Below are 18,859 nucleotides of genomic sequence, written 5' to 3'. Positions count from 1 at the left end.
CGAACTGACAGGGACTAACTCACAGGGACCATCTGGATCCCTGGGCTCGCGGGGGAGCCAAGGGAACGGAACCTCACCCGTTCGCTCGGCTCAGCCGTTCGTTCCTTTGGCTGATCTTTACCAGCACCTGCAAGGGCTAGGGCCATGCCCGGCTCAGGGACACGGCAGGGGGCAGGGCACACAGCACCCACTCCCGTGGCGCTCCCTGAGACCCAGAAGGCTGACAAACACCCGAGTAGCTGAATGCCAGGCAGGACAAAGGCCATGAAGAGCCTAAAGCAGAAGGGGGTGGGGGTCCTGTGTGGAGGGGCCATTGGCACAGCACCATGGAGAGGCCATGGGTGAGTTGTGAGACCAACGGAAGAGCACCAGGAGGGAGGATGGCAGGTGCAAAGGCCCTGAGGCCAATGCACTTCTGCAGCTGGAGGCCACCCTGCCTCCCAAGGTCAGGTGGCTGGAGCCCGGGATGGGGGGCGGGGGCGGGGTTGTGGAGCAGGTCAGGCAGGATTACGCTTTTAAAGGACCCGTCTGGCAGATGGCGTGGGGGCCGCTACAGCATTCGGGGTGAGGGGCTGCTGACCCAGTGGGGTGGGAGCAGGAGCGGTACTGAGAAGTGGTTGGATGCAGGATTTAGCTTAACAAGGACCTGCTGATGGAGAAGAGGAAAGGACCACTCTGGAAGGACAGAGTTGGCCTTGGCGAGGAGGAAGACTCAGACGCATCGCGAGAGGCGGGGAATCGGGAGTTGGGTTAGACCCAGGTGGACGTGGGCATACATGGCAGTCAGAGGGGAGAGCCAGGCTGGAACTGGAGACCTGGAGTCCCCCCACCAAGAGTTGGGGGGCAGGGGCCGGCAGGGTCACTCAGGGATCAAGGGCAGGTGGGACCAGAAGGGGCAGAGCCAGGCCTCGGGCCCCACGGCTCAGAGCTGAGCTGAGATTCCAGGGGCTGCACAGGAGGGTGTTCCTGGGAGGGTGGGTCCCCTGCAGTGGGCCTGGGGTGCATGGGGGCTAAGCAACATGGGCAGGACTGGCTACACAATTTGGGGGTCCCTTGTTAAAAATGATTAAGCATTTCAGCACAGTGACAGCAGAGTGTCAGGCTGGGCATGGCGCGCATGTGCATGCCTGGGAAGGCCAGTCGTGGTGGCCGCCAGGATGGTGCCCTGGGCCGGCGACCACTCTGCCCTTCACCTGCCTCCCATGGGCAGGTGGGCTGTGTCGGGCACTTCGGGCCACGGCGGCTGCACCCTGGCCTCTGTGAGCGGCGCTTCTCCCCCTCTGTCCGTGGACCCCCGGCCTCCGTCCCTCGGACAGGAGACACAGCCAGCTGGTAGAGGGCTGGACAGCCTGTTGACAGGAGCGGGTGCATGTGGCGGGTGGCCTCACACACAATGGCTTCCTTGAGTTCGTCTCTTTTCTGAAGGAACCTGCTACATCACAGAGTTTTGAGTTATTTGCTTCTAAATTAAGGTATAACTCTCTTTTAGAGATGTCCCCGGAGAATCCATCAGAAAGTGCTAAGGAGTGAGGCTGTTAAAATCTGCGGTGCGGTGCTGGGGGTGGGGTGGGGGGAAGTGGTGGCAGACTGTCGAGCCCAGCGCACCCTCCAGCAGCTGCTGACCAGCACGCACCCTCCCCAGGCTCCCCCGGCCCCCGCCTCTACTGGCTGTGCGGCGGCAGTCAGAGCCCAGCTGCAGAAGGAGCCCCTGCCTTGCCGAGCCCCCTGCCCTGGGAGTGGTGGCGGTCAGGTCGTGGCGTTGGGTGGAGGGGAGCGGCCGCATGTGTCGTGTCCCCCAGAGCCCCCGGGCAGGCGTTTGTGGAGGGCAGCGACGCTCACTTTCTCCTCTCACAGCCTGTTCCGCCAAGAAGGGGCCTATTTTTACCTCGGTTTTCTCCTCTCGGTGGAGGAGACTGGGACCCGGGGAGGTGGGGTGGCTCCTGAGTGGGCACCGGCTGGCCCAGACCCCGGGTGGGTGTCCAGGGACCCTGAGGGCTTCTCAGCAGCCCGGGTGGCCCCCCCCTTCCTGCAGGCAGCCTGCCTCCGTCCACCCTGGGGTCCCCAGGGGTCCAGGAGGGCTGACTGGTGGGGCTGCTGTGCTGGAGGCTGGTGTGGCGCTGGGGCCAGTGCTAAGGTTCTGGCCGTGGCCTGGTCCTTTCCACTGGGAGGACTGCATCATCACAGCTGCTCTTTCTTCTCACCAGTGGCTCTCAGGCTGGGTCCACACACAACTTGGGGTGTCCAGGAGGAGGCTCTCAGGCCTCCTAATTCTGTTTTCCCGTTGGGGGCCTCTGTCCGGAACAGCGCCTGTGTCCACACCCGCACAGATCCTGTGCCCCTTCCTACACGTACCCCAGTGTAACCGCTGCCTGTTTTCTTTGTCTGTGCTTGTTCTCCGTCTCTCTCCTGGACCTGAACATAAGCTCTGTGAGGTCAAGACCTTCGTCTGCTGTTCATCACTGAGAACCTGGCCCCCAGAGCCCGGCCTAGCCCTCAGCAGGGAGCCAGGAAAACGGCTGTCAAAGGGGGCCACGAACGTGGCAGGTGAGCAGGCCTCCTGGCGGCTGCAGCCTTCACGTTGGAGAACTGTGGCTCCAGCCCAGTCCTCTGCTCCCGCGAGGTGTGCCTGCCGGTTGACAAACACAAACCACCTGCAGGTGGACAACCACTGGCCGGGTGCCCATCAGGCCCGACTGGTTCACTCACGAGCCAGAGGCAGGCAGGCTGCCCAGCTTCTCACGCTGCCATCACAGGCCCAGCTCCCCCCACGGGGGGTCAGACGCCTCCGGCTGACACTGGTCCCTCAGTGACGCCGTGTGACTCGGTGAGGCCCTAGTTAGTCTGGGAGATTTGCGGTCATGACATTTAGAGTTGCGTCCATGGGAAAGTGTGCTCAGAAGGCGAGGGGAGATCCTGGTGGTGGGAAAGGACCACGGCACCCACAGTGACCACAAGATGACCAAGTGGCCTTTCCAGACAGCCCTTGTGCTCCAGGATGAGCTCAGCAGGGAGCTCGGTGAAGGGCAAAGAACACTGAATGGGAAGCCGGGAGACCTGGGCCTAGTCCCAGCTCCGCCTGCAGTGTAGACACGGTGAATCCTCTTCACTCTGGGCCTCTGTATCCTCACCTTCAGATCAGGCTGGGTCGAGGGTGCAGGTAGTCTTCATTTCTTACTCCAGCTCTGGAGGGGCTGCCCAAAGCAGTGTTGAGAAGGATTCTGAGGCTGTGTGGTGGCTCAGAGGAAAGTGGTCGTGGTTGATTAGTGGTGTCTGCAGTGGTACAGGAAGCGGGATTTAGCCGTTCTTTCCAGGGGCTGCTCGAGCCCACACACCGCGCCCTCCCTCCTGCCCAGCAGCTCCAGCTCATCCTCCTACCCGTGGCAGCCTCTCCATACCCTGGTCGAGTGAATGAGCAGGTGATTGAGCCTCGTGCTCAGCTCTGCTTGGCCTAGAGCCCCGAGAAGCCTGCCTGGAGCCGGGAGACCAGGTAACCCCTGGCCGTGCTAACCGGTGCTAACGTGCTAACCGGTGTGGTTCCAGCTCTGGGTGTTGTAGGAGTGGGGACAGTACAGGAGGAGGGGGTGGGTGACGGGCAGGGCCGTGGTGTGAGTCCCAGGCTCCCAAGGATGGGTCACCAGGCTTCACCAGGGATGAAGATGAGAAAAGGCTCCAAGCTGCCAGGAGGGGCCCCTGAAGACCCTGTCAAGGACTTGACACCTGCAGCCCTCACCCTGGCTCCAGCAGGCCCTCGTGAGCCCAGCTGGTGTTGCGCACCCCGCCCCGTCCCCGCCCTGCCACTGTGTCAGCGAGGCTGTGGGCGGGGCGGGGCAGGGCAGTGTGGAAGGGGCCGGGCCAGGGAAGGAGCAGTCCCCACCTGAGGACCTTTCTCGGGTCGTCTACCTCTGTGCTGACCGAGGGCCTGGCCCTCGCGCCTCCTCCCTGCCCCTGCATGGCACATCCTCTGTGACCCCAGCTGTCCCACTGTGTGTGGCCTCTGGCCTGCCCACCTGTCCCCTCTTGCTTCCTGTGGCCCCACAGAGAGACCGCCACCGCCAGCCAGCCTACTGTCTGGCCCTTTTCAGTGCTTCTGGGTGCAGTGGCTCTGTCCCTGAGCTGGGCTTTCCTCCAACGTGGTCGCCCCCCTCACCCGCTCCGTTACCTCTGATATGCTGTGCAAACATATTTCTCGATAAAATGCTGGGAAGAAAAATAATTAGAGTGTTGCCTCCATTATCCAATTTCTGATTAATCAAACTCTCTTTGTCCTCGGCCAAAATCTGTTCATTTCCCTTAAACAATGGGCCAGTGCCAGGCATCGATTTCCTCTGTGTTAACACCACGCACGCATGCACATCCCCGGCCCTGGCCCTGGCCCTGCCCCTGCCCCTGCCCCGTGGCGGGGAGGAGGGAGGCACAGACGGGGCCGCCCTGAGCCCCCAGCACCACCCTCTGCCTCCAGGAAGCTCCATGACCTCGACGCACCCACCATCCCAGCTTCAGCTCCCTGGCTGGGCTCAGCCCCACGCGGCCTCGGTCTCCAGGTGCATTAGTCTTGTTGCTGGTGGTTCTGGACTCTCCTGGGGCAGGAGATGGAGGGATGGAGGGCTGGTGCCGAGTGGTGGAGGGTGTGGCTGCTGGGGACTGGGCAGAAGGGTGAGCTGCGGCCCCAGCTCTGGGGGGACCAGGACTTTGGGACGCGTCCCCCTCACTGGTGCAGGACGGCTGGGGCTGGGCCAGGAGGCCAGGGATGGGGGCCGGGGCCTGTGAGGGGGCCTCAGGGTGCGGATGGGGGTGTGCTTTCAGTGACAGCCGCAGAAACGCAGTGCTCATAGGCTCACCAGTTGGGGGGACTCCCTGGGTGGGGGGCTCAGAAGCAGGGCAGAGTCAGGGTCGGTCCGGGCCACGCACCACCGTGTCCATCGGGGGAAGGCCAAAAGGCCTTGCTAGAAGACTTCCCAGAAGTCCCTGCTGGCCCCTGCCTGCCCTGAGTTGGCCCCTCCCTCACTCAGTACAAAGGGCTGGGGTGGATTTATCAGCACCTGCTTCCTGCCACTTACTTCTGGGCCATGGGACGCATTAGTGACAAACAGACCAGAGCCCCTGCCCCGTAAAGCCCCTGCCCCGTGGAGCCAGCGTCTGTAAGCATCATGGGGCGGGAAACATGATAAGCGAGTCACACAGCAGGTTAGAAAGCGACAATGCTGTGTGTGTTTGGGGCGTCATAAATAGGATGGGCGGGGTGCCTCCGAGGAGGGGACCTCCGAGCCGCTGGAGCGGATGCAGTGGCTCTCTGGACAGAGGATGTTCCCGGTGGAGGGAAGAGCCAGTGCAGAGGCCCTGAGCTGTCGGGACAGCACAGCAGGAGGGCTGGGGGTCAGGAGTGGGGAGTGGAGGGAGCATGAAGGTGGGTCAGGGGGTCAGGGCTGGTCGCAGAGCCTCGGGGCCACAGAAGGACTTGGACTCCAGCTCCGAACTGAGATAGATGTCTGGCCTGCTGCGGGAAGGTTTTGAGCACAGGAGAGACTCCGCCTTGCGTTTTTACAGGGATCCCCTGTCCGCCCCGTCGGGAGGAGCAGAGTGTGGGGGTGGGATGGGTCGCTGGGGCAGTCCAGAGGAGGGGCTGAGGGTCGGGCTCCAGGCAGAGGCCCCTGAGGTCAGGCCCAGCCCTGAGGTGAGGCCTTGGGCCTGTTAGGAAGGGGTGGGGGAACAGAGGGAGGTGTGCTGGGCACATGCTGGCCAGTGCCCCCAGCTCCCCTTCCACTGCCTGCTTACAGGAACTACCCTTCCCTCCGAGTGGGGCAGCACTGATCTCATTCACGCTCCGGAGCTCCCTGTCGGTCAGGCCGAGGCGAGGCGAAGCGGTGGCAGAATCCACACCTTCGCCCGGTTCCCAACGGGCCTGTCCTGTGACCCAACCCCCTCAGCTTGCGTCCTCGACCAGTCACGTGCCTGAGAATCCCTGTCTCAGCCTCTGCTTCTCAAGAACCCCGTCCAGACAGGGTCAAGGCCACTGTGGGCTTGGACACTCCCGGGGGTGGCCTGTCTCAGAGGGGAGGACCGGGGCCAGCCGCTGAGAGTGACCTGGGGCAGCCGCCGGCCTCGAGAGGACCCACGGGGCTGGACAGTGTGCATGTTCTGGGCCCTTCCTCGGACCTAGGAGTGGGCTAGGCATCTGACGTTTTTGAGCCACGCTGGCCTGGAGACTGAGATCCCGCAGCCTGCAGGTCTGCGTGTGATTCGGAGGCTGGGGAAGGAGGCGGCGAGGAGGGCATGGAAGGAAAAGGGGGTGGACGGAGGTGGTGCTCACCTTCCAGGTGAGAAAAAACAGGAAAGGAGCTGTGAGGGAAGGGGGCCTATAGAGCTCTCGCCAGAGAGGGTCCCACCTGCCATCTGGGGGTGGCCAGGGCAGGGGCTGGAATCGTGGGGGGCCACGCAGAGAGGCAGGGCACAGGAAAATCAGTCCCCACCCAGCCCAGGGGCCTGAGTGACAGTCAGCAGTTCCCTTGGCTGCGGAAACCTAGAGCCAGGCTCTTGGTGAGTGCACCTCCTTCCCCTTGAGTGTGGAACCTTCCGGTGTTGTTTATTTATTTACTCCCGGCCTGGAGAAATCTCTGGCCTGGTTTCCTCCTGAGTCAGTGTTCCTCAGGCGATACTATGACATCTCGTCGGGTCGGCCGTGGCGGCTGTGGGCCGGAAGGCTGCACACATGGCTGGGGCGTCCAGAGCCACGGGACAGTGCAGGGCCAAGGGAAGGGCCTCTCCTGTCACCTGTAGCGGTCCTGAGGCCAAGGGGCTGCCTGGCCAGGGCAGAGCCAGTTGTTGGAGCCTGTCTGCTGCTGGGGGCGCTGACCACCAGCCCCTGTCCTCCTCCCATCTGCTTGGACTCTGGCTCCAAAATAAGCAGGGAACAAGGAGGAGGCAAAGTAAAGGGGCTGCGTTTAAGGGGAGACCCACTGTGGGTCTGGCAGGCAGGCTGGGGTGTGTGGATAAGCTCACCCGGAGCCTGGTCCAGTGGGCTGGGGGGTGGCTGTCGGGGTCCCCAAGCCAGCAGTGTCTCTGTTCCGTGTATCTTCCCGAGCACCTGCTCAGAGGGAAGTGGAGCTGGGGCCCTGGGGAGGGGGCACGGGGGTCAGGTGCGGCCGGGCAGGAGGAGCCAGCGGCTGAGGAAGGGCCGTCCTGCATTAGGTCTGGTTCCACGGCCCAGCAGGGGCACCAGACACTGGGCTCAAGGTCACTCTGGGCGGGTAATAAGTCCAGCCGGTGCTGCAGTGGCCGGGGTCGCTCAGGAGGGAGGCTCTTGCTGGCCTCCGGGGGGACGTTCTCAGCTGGGTGGCGGGGTGGGCAGGGCGCTGTGGGTGTGGGGGTAGGAGACGCAACCAGGGAGGCCGGCTTTGCCCAGAGGGCAGCTTCCGGGAGGGCGGCCTGTCCCTGTCCCCTTCCAGTGTTACTGGCATCAAGGTAAGCAGGGGTCATCTCAGAGCGAAAGGTGTGGCTTTTTAGTCCAAAAGTACGTGTTGTTTTATCAAAAACCATCAGAGCGTTTGGATTCTGCCGTGTGTGATGTCGGCCAGGCCCACGAGCTGTAGGGTATGAGGGAGGCGTGGCCTGCGCTTGCTTTGCGGGCCTTTCCAGGGAAGCCCCGTGCCAGTATCCTCCCTGATGCCTGGATTCAGGCTGGTGATGCAACCCGTGCCCACCTCCTGCCACCAGTGGCAGCTCCCTGGGAGAACAGGGGTCTCCGGGGGGGCAGTTTCTGCCCTCTGGCCCCTGGGGGGGGGTCCCTGCCAGGGCAGCCATCTCTGAGCTGCTCCCTAGGGAACTGTGGGAGGGACGCTCCTGGGGTGGACCTGCCCTGAGCTGGGCCCAGGCCAGGCAGGCTCCCCCACTGCCCAGCCGAGCCCTTGGGCAGTGTCACCCCAGCTGTCCCCACCCTGGCCCCCTCCCCTCCCCCTCATGACTGGTGGCTTCTTGTCGTCTGTCTCCTCCAGCGTCACCTCCTTGGACCTCCCCCCATCCCGCTAGTTGGACGCCCGCCACACACACCTTCTCCCCTTCTCCACGGCACTGCTCTTCACCAGTCCCCCCACCAGAACACAAGCCCCTTGGTGCCCAGACTCACCCCATGTCCCCGAGCTCAGAGCAGAGCCTGACACACAGGCTCTGTCCCCCGAGGGTACCGTGATGATCAGACAGGGCCCAGGGTCGACTGATGGCCTACTGGGAGGGCCGGGGGGGCCCTGATGGGATGGAACTAGCGGATCAGGGGTGGAGCACTTTTCTGAGACAAGAGATGGCATCTGTCCTGAGTGAGGCCGTGGGGTGCAGCGCTGACGCCACCGCCCAGGGGTCCCAGCGGGGAGGGGCTTAGGCCCGGGTATACTCTTCTGTATCCCAGGGGCCGGGCGGCCACCAAACCATGGCGGTGGCCTGAGGCCACAGCTGTGAGCAGCAGCCCCCACCCTCCTCCAGTAAGGCAGCCTTTCTTCTCTTTCTGTCCTTTTCCTTCAAGGGGAAAATACCAGTTTGGACCCTCCCCCCGCCCACCCTGATCCCGTTGTTCAGGAGGAGCAGGGCCACAGCCTCCCTGGCAACACCCTGGCTGGCAGCTGCGACCCCACTTCTGTTCTGGGTTCCTACTGTCTGAGCTGTGACTCGGGCTTTCCGTTCAAAGCAGGAACACGAGGCCAGTTTTAAAGCACAGATGCCTAAGTGAAAACGCAAGTCAGTTTAAGGAAAACCACGGGGTAAATGACAGAGCAGGTGACCAGTGGTACTGTGGGTGCCGGGGGTCCTGGGGGTCGGAGGACCCATGGGCCCGAGCCCTGCAGGCCCCCGCAGGCAGCCCCGAGGAAGTCGCCCCCTCCTCAAACCTCAGTTTCCACACCTGAGGTGCCGTGCCCAGCTCTGGACACCCCGCAAAGCTGAGGCAGGGAGCCGTACTCTTGGGACAGAGGTTCAGGCCGCCCCCCCTGGGGGGGCCCCGGCGGCTGAGGGTGCAGCCAGGCCCTCTCCCTGGCCCCCCGGTGCCCAGCTCCCCCGGGATGTCCCCTCCCTGAGGCCCAGCCCTCAGCTGCCCTGAGTCCGAGGACACATGCAAACGGCCCCTTGGGGTCTGCGGGCCCGGGCTGGCCGGGCAGGGGCTGTTGCGCCCAGAGGTAAAAGGCCCGTCGTGGGGCCGCAGCTTGAGTTCAGGCGGGTGGAGGCGGGGAGCAGAGGGGCGGGGGGTGGTCAGAAGCGTGCAGACAAAGGACATGGGCCTGTTGGGTGCCACGGGCCAGTCTAGGCTGGGCTCGAGAAGACCCAACAAGGGGCGCACAGGGGCCTGCCACTCAGGCTCAAGTGTCCACCCAAAGCGGAACTCTGGGCTCCAGCTCAACGAGCGTGCATGGGCAGTGGGAAACGGGTCCTTCTTAAGAGGGGAGGACACGGGTCAGTGGTGACGGCCACAGGGAGGGAGCTGACGCGGGGATGGCAGTTCTGGAGGGTGGGGAGAGGGACCCACTCTTCAGAAGACGGAAACGACTTGGGTGGTTCAGGCCCAGGAGGCCAGCGGCAGAGGCGTGTGGACAGGACATGGGCGTTGGGACTCAGGCAGGCCCCCCCCCAGGCCTCTACAGAAGGCTGCAGGGGCCCAGGAGCAGCTGCAGGTGGAGGGGGGACAGCGGTGCTGAGTCACAGCCCCACCCAGTTCCGCAGGGGCAAGGGGCAGGCTCTGGGGGTGGAAAAGCCCAGGACCTCAGACAGCCCTGGTCCCCGCTCTGGCGCTGGGGACTCGCTGGCTGGGGCGTCAGGTGGGTGGTCTCACTCGGCCTTGCTGGCCCTGTGACCTGGGCTGCCCTCAGCCCTGGGGTCCTCCCCCCGCCCCCCGCACGGCTGGCCACCTGAGTGACCTCTGCTTGGGCCTCAAACGCCCCCTCTCAAGCGCACCCTGATCTAGTGGCCCAGGGCTCAGCATGGAGCAGGCTTTCCTTGGGGCAGGGAGGGGGTCTGGAGAGTGAGGGGCTGGGCCTGTCTCATCTCTGTCTCCCTCAGAGGAAGCGGGGACCTGTGAGGAAGGTGCCCCACCCGCTGGGTCCAGGCCTTCTCAGGCCAGTAAGCCGATAAGCCATCTTCTGTCCTTGGAGACCCTCTGGCTTAGCCCGGCTTGGGTGCAACACCTTAGGTGACCTTGACCCTGGGCTCCCTTCCTGCGTCGTTGGGGGTGGGGGCAGGAGGAGCTGCTGGGAGCGAGGTCAGGGGCTGGCGTTCCACAGCCTTGCTCCGCCCCAGCTCCTGACACAGCTGCGAAGAGGGTGACAGCGGACCCGGGTGTCATGTGGTTGGAGCTCTGGGCCAGGCCATGGGGGGGCGTCCAGGGTACAGGGTGCCAGATATGCAAAGGCCCCAGAGAGGTGGCAGCAGTGTGTCCCCACCCCTGGCTCCAGGCCGTCACCAGATTCCGTGACATGAGACTTGAGAGGGCCGTGTCTGGGGAAGGGCAGTGTGACAGGAGGGCAAGTGGGCCTGCCAGGCGGTGAGCCAGGGTCCAGGGTTGGGGGTCGGGGGCAGGGCTGGGAGGTTTTGAAGGGAAGTATCTGCCTGAGACCACAGGAAGGAGAGCAACTTTCAGCCACAGGGCTCCTGAGTGGGCTCTGGGTTTGGGGTCCTGCCCTCGCAGCCTTGGGGTCCACAGGTAGGCGGGTCAGTGAGTCCGGGAGGCCTATGAGGGGCTGTGATGGAGCTTGTCAAGACCCTCAAAGGACCCAGTTTCTCCCCACAGGTGCTGGGGAGCCCCCGTGGGTCCATATGTGTAGACCGAGCCCACCAGGGGCGCACCTGCCGCTTCTCCCCAGCGTCCCCTCTCCAAGAACAGCCCCCCTCCCGTCCTGGGGCCAGACCCTGGGGCGCCCTGAACCCAACTGCAGCCCCATCCCCTGGACTGCTAGCAGAGCCTTCCTGGTCCAGGGATGCTGTTCACACCCCAGACAACACAGCACTCATCACCCAAACCTTGGCTGGCTCCCACCTGACTCAGGGAAGAGGCCGGCCCCTCACTCTCGGCGCCAGCCCCTAGCATCCGTGCTGTCCCTCTGATGCCAGGCACGTCCCCGTCTCAGGGCCTTTGTACCCGCAGTCCCGCTTTCCTCACCACCTCCTTCCCGGAGGCCGGCCCCCCAACCTGTGCAGCCTGCATCGCCCCCCTGCCCCCACCCCACTCTCTGGAACTGGGCCCTTCCCTCACCACTGCTCACTTGCTACCTTTGATCTGATGCCCACCCTTCTCCGTCAAGGGTCTTCAGCAGTGCCCCCCCCTCCATCACCGCCAGCCGGCCCAGTAAGTAACTGTGAGTGACAGAGCCCTGACTCCTCCGCGTGCACCCCTGCTCCCCACATGCCATGCGCAGCGGCACAGACATGCATGTGCACCTCCCTACACACGTACATGGACTTGCACTCAGGCACTACCTAGACCAGTGTGTGCACACGTGTGCCGTCCTGCACACGGACGCAGGCACGGATCTGCAGGCATGCGACCACAACACGGATGTGCACCTGCGCCGTGGGCTCCTCCCGGCTGGCCCACCCCCACTTCTCTCCCTGTGCCTCTCTCGTCTGTCTCGGTCCGGCCACCCTGCCTTCCTTTGGTTCCCCGGTCACACCATGGCACTCCTGCCCCCCCCACACCGTACCTCTCCCTCCCCCACTCCTCAGTGATTTCCAGCCAGACCCAGCAGCGCTGTGGTGGGGCGTCCTGGGTGTCGGACCTGGGGACCCATGAACAGTTACTGGCCAGGGAATGATGTGGTCTTCCTGCCCTTGGCCCTGTGTCTCTGGGCTGACTGGGGACGTCCTCGGGGGTCCAGGAAAGCCCAGTCAGACCCAAAGAGATGGAACTGGCAGGAGCCTCCGAGGGGATGGGGCTGTCCTGAGGTCCCCCTGCTCACAGACCTCCCTGCCTGTGTCCGCGCACAGCCCCAGGCTCCACCACCCCATGGGTGGCAGTTGGCTCCCAGACTTGGCCTGACACGCACAGTCGCCCCCAGCCACAATTCCCATTTACTCCTCTGTTGCCCTGTGGCTGCACTGGTCAAGGACCACGTGGCCAGCCCCACTTTTCTCATGGGTGTGTTAAAATACAAATAACAAAATTTACCATTTTAACCATTTTTAAATGGTACAGTTCAGTGGCATTAAGTACATTCACGTTGTTGTGCAACCATGACCACCATCATCTCCAGAACCTTTTCATCTTCCCAAACTGAGACTCTGACCCTATTAAGCAACAGCTCCCCAGCCCCCTCCCCAGCCCCTGGCACCATCTACTTTCTGTCCCTATGAACTTGACTGCTCTAAGGACCTTATGTAATTAGAATCCTACAGTATTTGTCCTTTTGTGCCGGGCCTGTTTCACTGAGCATAATGTCCTCAAGGCTCATCCATGTTGTGGCAGGTGTCAGAATTTCCTTCCTTTTTAAGGCTCAATAACATTCCCTTGTATGTTTTTATCACATTTTGTTTGTCCTTTTGTCTGTCAGTGGACACTTCAGTTGCTTCTGCTTCTTAGCTATTGTGGATAATGCTGTTATGAACATGGGTGTACAAAAATTGCTTTGAGACCCTGCTTTCAATTCTTTTGGGTATGTACCCAGAGGTGGAATTACTGGATCATGTGGTAGATCTGTTTTTATTTTTGTGAGAAACCTCCATACTGTTTTCTATGGTAGCTGCACCATTTTACCTTCCCACCAACAGTGTGCAAGGGTTCCAATTTCTTCATGTCTCGTCAGTATTCACTGTTTTCTGAGATTTTTTCAATAGTAGCTATCCTTATAGGTGTGAGATGGTATCTTAGTGTGGTTTTGGTTTGCATTTCTCTAGTAATTAGTGATGAACATCTTTTCATGTTCTTATTGGCCATTCATATATCTTCATTGGATAAATGTCCATTCAAGTCCATTGCCCAGTTTTGAATCAGGTTGGGTTTTTTGTTGAATTTTAGGAGTTGTCTTTATATTCTAGATATTAATCCCTTATTAGGTATACAATTTGCAGATGTTTTCTTCCATTCCGTGGATTGCCTCTTTACCTGCTGATACCGTCTTTTGGTGCACAAAAGTTTAAAATTTTCATGAAATCCAGTTTGTTTTTTCTTTTGTTGCCTGTACCTTTGGCGTCTTATCCAAGAAATCAATGCTAAACCCAGTGTCAGGCAGCTTTTGCCCTATGCTTTTTCCTAAGAGTCTTACAGTTTTAGGTCTTTTATCCATTTTAAGTTAATTTTTGTATGTGGTGTTTGGTAAGGGCCTCAGTCTGGTGGGAGGGACCAGAGAAGGGGCGGGCGTGGTGGGGAGAGGTGGGGTGCCTGCTGGTGGGCCACGAGGGCCTGAGCTGGCCCGTGAGGAGCAGGCAGGGGTCCCATGCCAGAGCCAGGTAGAGGGCGGGCTCCCCAGGCTGCATGGGGTTGGGTGCAGGGGGTCGTGTGCGGCGCTTGCAAGGACGCGGCCGATGGTGCAGTCTGTTCAGGTGCAGCCTTGCACGGAGGCAGGGGACTGGCCCGCTGGACCCCGTGCCGTGTCGCCTGCCTGGGTTAAACTATGTCCCGAGAGAGGGGTCACCACAGGGAGGCCCAGCGCCTGGGGGCCTGCGTGTCTCTGGGGGCCCCAGACAACGGGAGGGACCTGCTCTCCTGGGTGACCTTTGTCCCTGTCGCTGATCAGCTGAGGGAGAATTGGTCACTTGGGGCCTGCCTGTACCTGAGACTTTAAGACACAAAATTGAGAAAAACGGAAATGACAACGTGGGGTTCCCCCAGTGTAGCCAGCATCGCCTTCAGGAGGCTGGGCAGCGGGGGCCCTGGGCAGACGCTGGGCTGGAGCCAGATGTCCGGGGCTGCCGGCCGAGGGCAGGGCCGGGTCATCAGCAGGGACCAGGGAGCAACCACTGAGTCCCTGTCGTACATATTTATGGTCCAGGGCAAGTCCCTGGCGGGACTCTTGTTTATAAACCTTTCTTATGACACAGTTCACGAGGGAAGTATAGGAAACATGGTAAAATGCACAAATCCCTTGTAATTTCACAACATAGAGCTCATTGCTGCTTGGAAAATAACTTCGCAGACCTCTACTCACACAGTACGTGCACGCACGTGTGTGTTGGGGGGCACATGCCTGTGGGTGTATGTGCTGCCTGCGTCCTGTATGCATCGTCCTACGACACTCGCTCGAGAGCACCCACCCCGTGCCCGGAGGGGGGTCGTCTCGGGGCCTCTGTCTAAGCATGATCGCCATCCTTGCTGGGGCCGTGCTGAATGACCAGCCGTTTAGTCGCTGCCCTCAGCAGAGACGTCTCCTGGTACATCCCCCACCGTGGGCTGTGGGGCTGCAGCGAATCAGGAGACACTCAGCGCCCCAAGGCTGAACCCCTCCCCCCTTGCGGACTGGGCACCTGCTGTGTGCCGGGCCCAAGTGCTGCCATGGAGGGTGGGGCGGGACGGGGTAGAGGCCCAGGCGGCAGAATGGGGGGCGCTCACAGGTGATGGGGATGGGGGTCGGGGGAGCACTGGCTGGGTACCAGGGTCTGTGCCGGCCACTTTACCTCTTGGGGACCAGCTCTGGGTGTGCTGTGATCAGTGACGGACAGGCTCTGAGACGGGGGTCATGGGCCCGGCCACACAGCTGGGCTGACACTCACCATCCTGAGAGCAGTGGGGTGCATCAGGGTCCCCCCGAGCGGCAGGGGGAGCCCAGGGAGAGAACAGGCTTGGGGTCAGCTCCAGGGCAGGATGGCGGGGACTGGCAGGCATGGAGGCATCTGGGAGAGTGACGGGCAGGTAGGGGGACATGGACAAGACTCGGGGTCCTTCCCACCCAGGGCCTGCTGTGGGGGGAATGGGGGCATTAGGGGGTGGATGCTGGCCATGGCAAGATGGGGGTACTGCAGGGGGCAGGCAGCCAGGCAGGGACAGAGGCTGTGTGGATGGGGTGAGGGGGGTGCCGTCCTGGGCTCCCAGGCGTGGGCAGAGCCTGAGCTTTGGGGATGCCCTGGTGGGATGGGCCCGGCCCAGCTGCTGCAGGTGGTCAGGGGAGCCCTGGGAGGAGCATGCAGACTTCCTGGGTCAGCAGGGGGCTGGCAGAGAGCGGGTGCTGAGGCCCTGCACCAGGTGTGAGCACAGCTGCTCCTTATTGACCAGTGGGGGCAGGGGACCTGAAAGGCTTGGCCTGGGACCAGGGAGCCTCTGGGCCGCCCCTGCCTTGCCCTGGACTTGCTGTTTCCCGATGCCCTTGCGTTGCTCTAGCTTGTCCTGCCGCCCACACCTGGCCACCGCCCTGCCCATTTGAGAGCCCCTGCCCTGGAGAGAGCAGGAGTGACCCCACTCCCGGGAGGCGGTAAGAGTCGGTAGCACCCAGTTACCCTGGTCTGGGACCCCATGGTAAACATGTGGGTGCAGCGCCAGCAGCTGCAGGAGAGGGTGCGGAACCACCACGTGGAGTCCTAACCACCACCAGACGGAGGTCTGAGGCTTGGCGAGGGTGAGGTCGCCAGGTCCGGGTGGGCAGGGCAGAGTGGCGGGGCGCTGGGCTCTCTCCCCTCTGAAGACCCTCAGGCCTGGTCCTGGCCTAGCTGTGGGCACCCTTTCCTTGAGCGCCGGCTTCAAGCCAGCTGACTGGCGGGAGGGGTGCAGGGTGGCGGCCAGGCATGTTTTGCTGGGGTTTGAGCTCCACTGGGGGGGCGGGGGGGGCTCTGATTCATCATTCCCCAGGCCACTTCCCGCCGTCCAGGGCTTCCCTGCCCACCCAGCCTGCGGTGGGAGGAGGCTCATGCTGTTCTCTTGTTGGCAGGTGAAGGCGGATGCCCGAGGCAGGGGGACCGCAGGGAGAACCCGCGACATCCTTACTGGCAGCCGGCCCTCTAGCCACACTCGGCAGCATCACCCGAGCAACCAGCGACCAGACGGCTTCCCACCGTCAGGAGGACAGGGAATGACTGCGGCGCATCTGGCCCCGCGGTGGCCCTGGGAGGTGGAGTGTCCCTGAGGGAGGGCTCAGCCGCCTCCCACAGCGCAAGAGCCATGCCAGCTGGAGAGGAGGCGCCGGGGCAAGGGCTGCAGCGGGGCATGGCCTTGCCCCCCAACCCACACTGAGCGCTCCAGGGCACCGGCTCCCATCCACTGGGCGCACCTGCCTCAAGTCTCAGCTCCCCTGCTGGTGGCCACCAGGAGAGGCGCCCCATCCTGTGCTCCGCGTCTGGGCCCGCCGCTGCTGGACCATGGGATGTCGGCAAAGCTCAGAGGAGAAAGAGGCAGCACGGCGGTCCCGGCGAATTGACCGCCACCTGCGTTCGGAGAGCCAGCGGCAGCGCCGCGAGATCAAGCTGCTCTTGCTGGGCACCAGCAACTCGGGCAAGAGCACCATTGTGAAGCAGATGAAGATCATCCACAGCGGCGGCTTCAACCTGGAGGCCTGCAAGGAGTACAAGCCGCTCATTATCTACAACGCCATTGACTCACTGACCCGCATCATCCGTGCCCTCGCCGCGCTCAAGATCGACTTCCACAACCCTGACCGCGCCTACGACGCCGTGCAGCTGTTCGCACTGACGGGCCCCGCCGAGAGCAAGGGTGAGATCACACCTGAGCTGCTGGGTGTCATGCGGCGGCTGTGGGCCGACCCCGGGGCGCAGGCCTGCTTCGGCCGCTCCAGCGAGTACCACCTGGAGGACAACGCGGCCTACTACCTGAATGACCTGGAGCGCATCGCCGCACCCGACTACGTGCCCACCGTGGAGGACATCCTGCGCTCCCGGGACATGACCACGGGCATCGTGGAGAACAAGTTCACCTTCAAGGAGCTCACCTTCAAGATGGTGGACGTGGGCGGGCAGAGGTCAGAGCGCAAAAAGTGGATCCACTGCTTCGAGGGCGTCACCGCCATCATCTTCTGCGTGGAGCTTAGTGGCTACGACCTGAAGCTCTACGAGGACAACCAGACGGTGAGTGAGTGACTGGGCTCTTCTTCTGCTCGTTGCTGCTACGCGGGAGCCGGCGGGATCCTGGCTGTGTCCAGGGAGGGAGGGGAGTGGCTGCTGTCCAAGGGGAGCCAGGGCGGCTCCAGCGAGGACCTCGGGATAGCGCCTGCCGTCAGGACGTCTGCCTGGAGGGCAGCTCTCGGTGGCCACCCCAGCTGGGGGGCCCCCAACTCCACTCTAACCCCACCCTGGGTTCCACCGGGCAGGGATACCCTCTGTGCTATGCCACCCTCACTGGCTGCAGACAGCACTGCCCTCATGGTGCTCACGGGCCCAGGTGGCCTCACCTAGGTGCTGCGAGCAGACCGCACACCCCATGCCTGTTGCTCTCGGGGTGCAGAGGGCCAGCTCTCTGCTGAGCAGGGCCTGCTCCTTGGCTCCCAGAGCATGTTGGCCGCCTGGGGGTGGGGAGGAGGGGAAACTGGCACCGCGAGGGGCTTTGCTGCAGGTGAGGTCGAGTGTGGCCGGGTGCACGGGGAGTGACCCTGGAGGCAGGAGACAGGCTGGCTGCCCTACAGGACACGGCGCAGGCCGGGCATCCAGTTGTTGGTCTGTGTGGCAGTTCAGTAAATGCAGCAGCTCCCACCAGCTGGGCACTGTGCTCCGTCCCAGGAACCTCGGCGCCGCAACCCCGTCCGGGTCCTGAGAGTCTGTCAGCCACAGGGTTAAGAACCTTTTCTGAGGTTTAATCCCCAGGGGTCGGGTAGGGGTGGTAATTCCTTCAGGCCCTCTTCCCAGGCTGAGAACCACCTTGTGGGCTGGGAGCTCAGAGTCACGTGGCAGGGAGACCCCAGAGGTGGGTGCAGTGCAAGAGGTGCCGAGGGGCAACGTGGACCCGGTGCCGAGCCAGTGGAGGCTTGCGGGGAGCTGCTGGCAGGTGGGAGCTAGGCCCCTGGCAAGAAGAGGGTGGGCAGTGCACTGCAGGCCCAACCGAGGCAGGAGGCCCAGACACGGGTGCTGCAGTCTCCCAGGGCACCCAGGAGCGGTGGTGGTGGAGGCCGCTCAGCCGGATAGGGATGGGTGTGGCTGGGGCCGCCCCACAGCAGAGGGTCTGTGCCAGGCAGGACCACCGAGCAAAGACCTGGCATCTGCCCTTAAGAGGTCTTTGATCCTGAGGGTGGGGGACATGGGGGCAAACAGGGAGTCTGCAAAGGAGCTGTAAGTGGTGTTGGGCTGGGTGCCAGGGGCTCGGAGAGGTGGCAAGCTGGCAGGGACCCAGGGGAAGGGATAATGATGTTCGTGAGGGGGATCCTTCATGCTGGGAAATGAGGGGACCAGGGGACGGGGCGATGCAAGGAAGGGACACCCGGTCTTTTTAGGCAGGTGCCGGCTTTATTCATTGGGTTCAGCAGGGAGTCCTAATTTTGGGCTGCAGCCCCAGGAACTCTGCAGGCGGTTGCAGGTAGTGGCCACTGTGCTGGGCACCTGACTGGCTTTCCGAATAGAGAAGGGTATGCAGCACTCTTCAGGTTTGCACGGAGGCCCAGCCTGGTGGAGAAGGGGGAGCAGCTGTAGGAGGCCACGGAGACAGGAGGCGGAGCCGTGTCCCAGCGGCAGGGGCCTGGACAGTCTGCAACTCCCTGTGGGCCAGCCCGTCTTGCTCCCAACACTGTCCCCCAGAGTCTCGTCCCTCTTCCACCCGCCCCCACTTGAGGGCCACGTGTGGTCTGGGCAGCGGAGGAGCGAGGTCAGGCTCCTCGGTGTTGCTTCACCATGGGCAGAGGGCTTGGGGCTGACCAGGCCCTGAAGCGAAGTGGGGTGCCTGGGCAGGTCTGCCGCCACCTGGGCTCCAGCCGTCTCGCTCTCCGGGTGCCTGCCTGTTTTCGGCTGTGTCCTGAGGCTGGTGGTGGCCTGT

The 18,859-nt window shown here is 62.8% G+C and overlaps 2 protein-coding genes across 2 annotated transcripts in view; one reads left to right on the top strand and one right to left on the bottom strand.

The window, feature by feature from the left end:
• The window catches only part of RSPH14 (radial spoke head 14 homolog), a 60,779-nt gene that overhangs the window by 11,590 nt on the left and 30,330 nt on the right, over positions 1 to 18,859 (bottom strand). The gene's annotated exons all lie outside the window — the stretch shown is intronic.
• GNAZ (G protein subunit alpha z) overlaps positions 1 to 18,859 on the top strand; it is a 42,314-nt gene that overhangs the window by 2,849 nt on the left and 20,606 nt on the right. The window contains exon 2 of the mRNA XM_061169773.1: positions 15,819 to 16,968. Within this exon, the coding sequence (XP_061025756.1) occupies positions 16,246 to 16,968 (723 nt within the window). The 5' untranslated portion in view covers positions 15,819 to 16,245. The remainder of the gene's footprint in view (positions 1 to 15,818; positions 16,969 to 18,859) is intronic.

This window comes from Eubalaena glacialis, chromosome 15 (genome assembly GCF_028564815.1).
Source record: "Eubalaena glacialis isolate mEubGla1 chromosome 15, mEubGla1.1.hap2.+ XY, whole genome shotgun sequence".
NCBI classification, from domain to species: domain Eukaryota; kingdom Metazoa; phylum Chordata; class Mammalia; order Artiodactyla; family Balaenidae; genus Eubalaena; species Eubalaena glacialis.
Note: the sequence above shows the minus strand (reverse complement) of the source record. Positions and strands in the feature narration are given on the sequence as shown.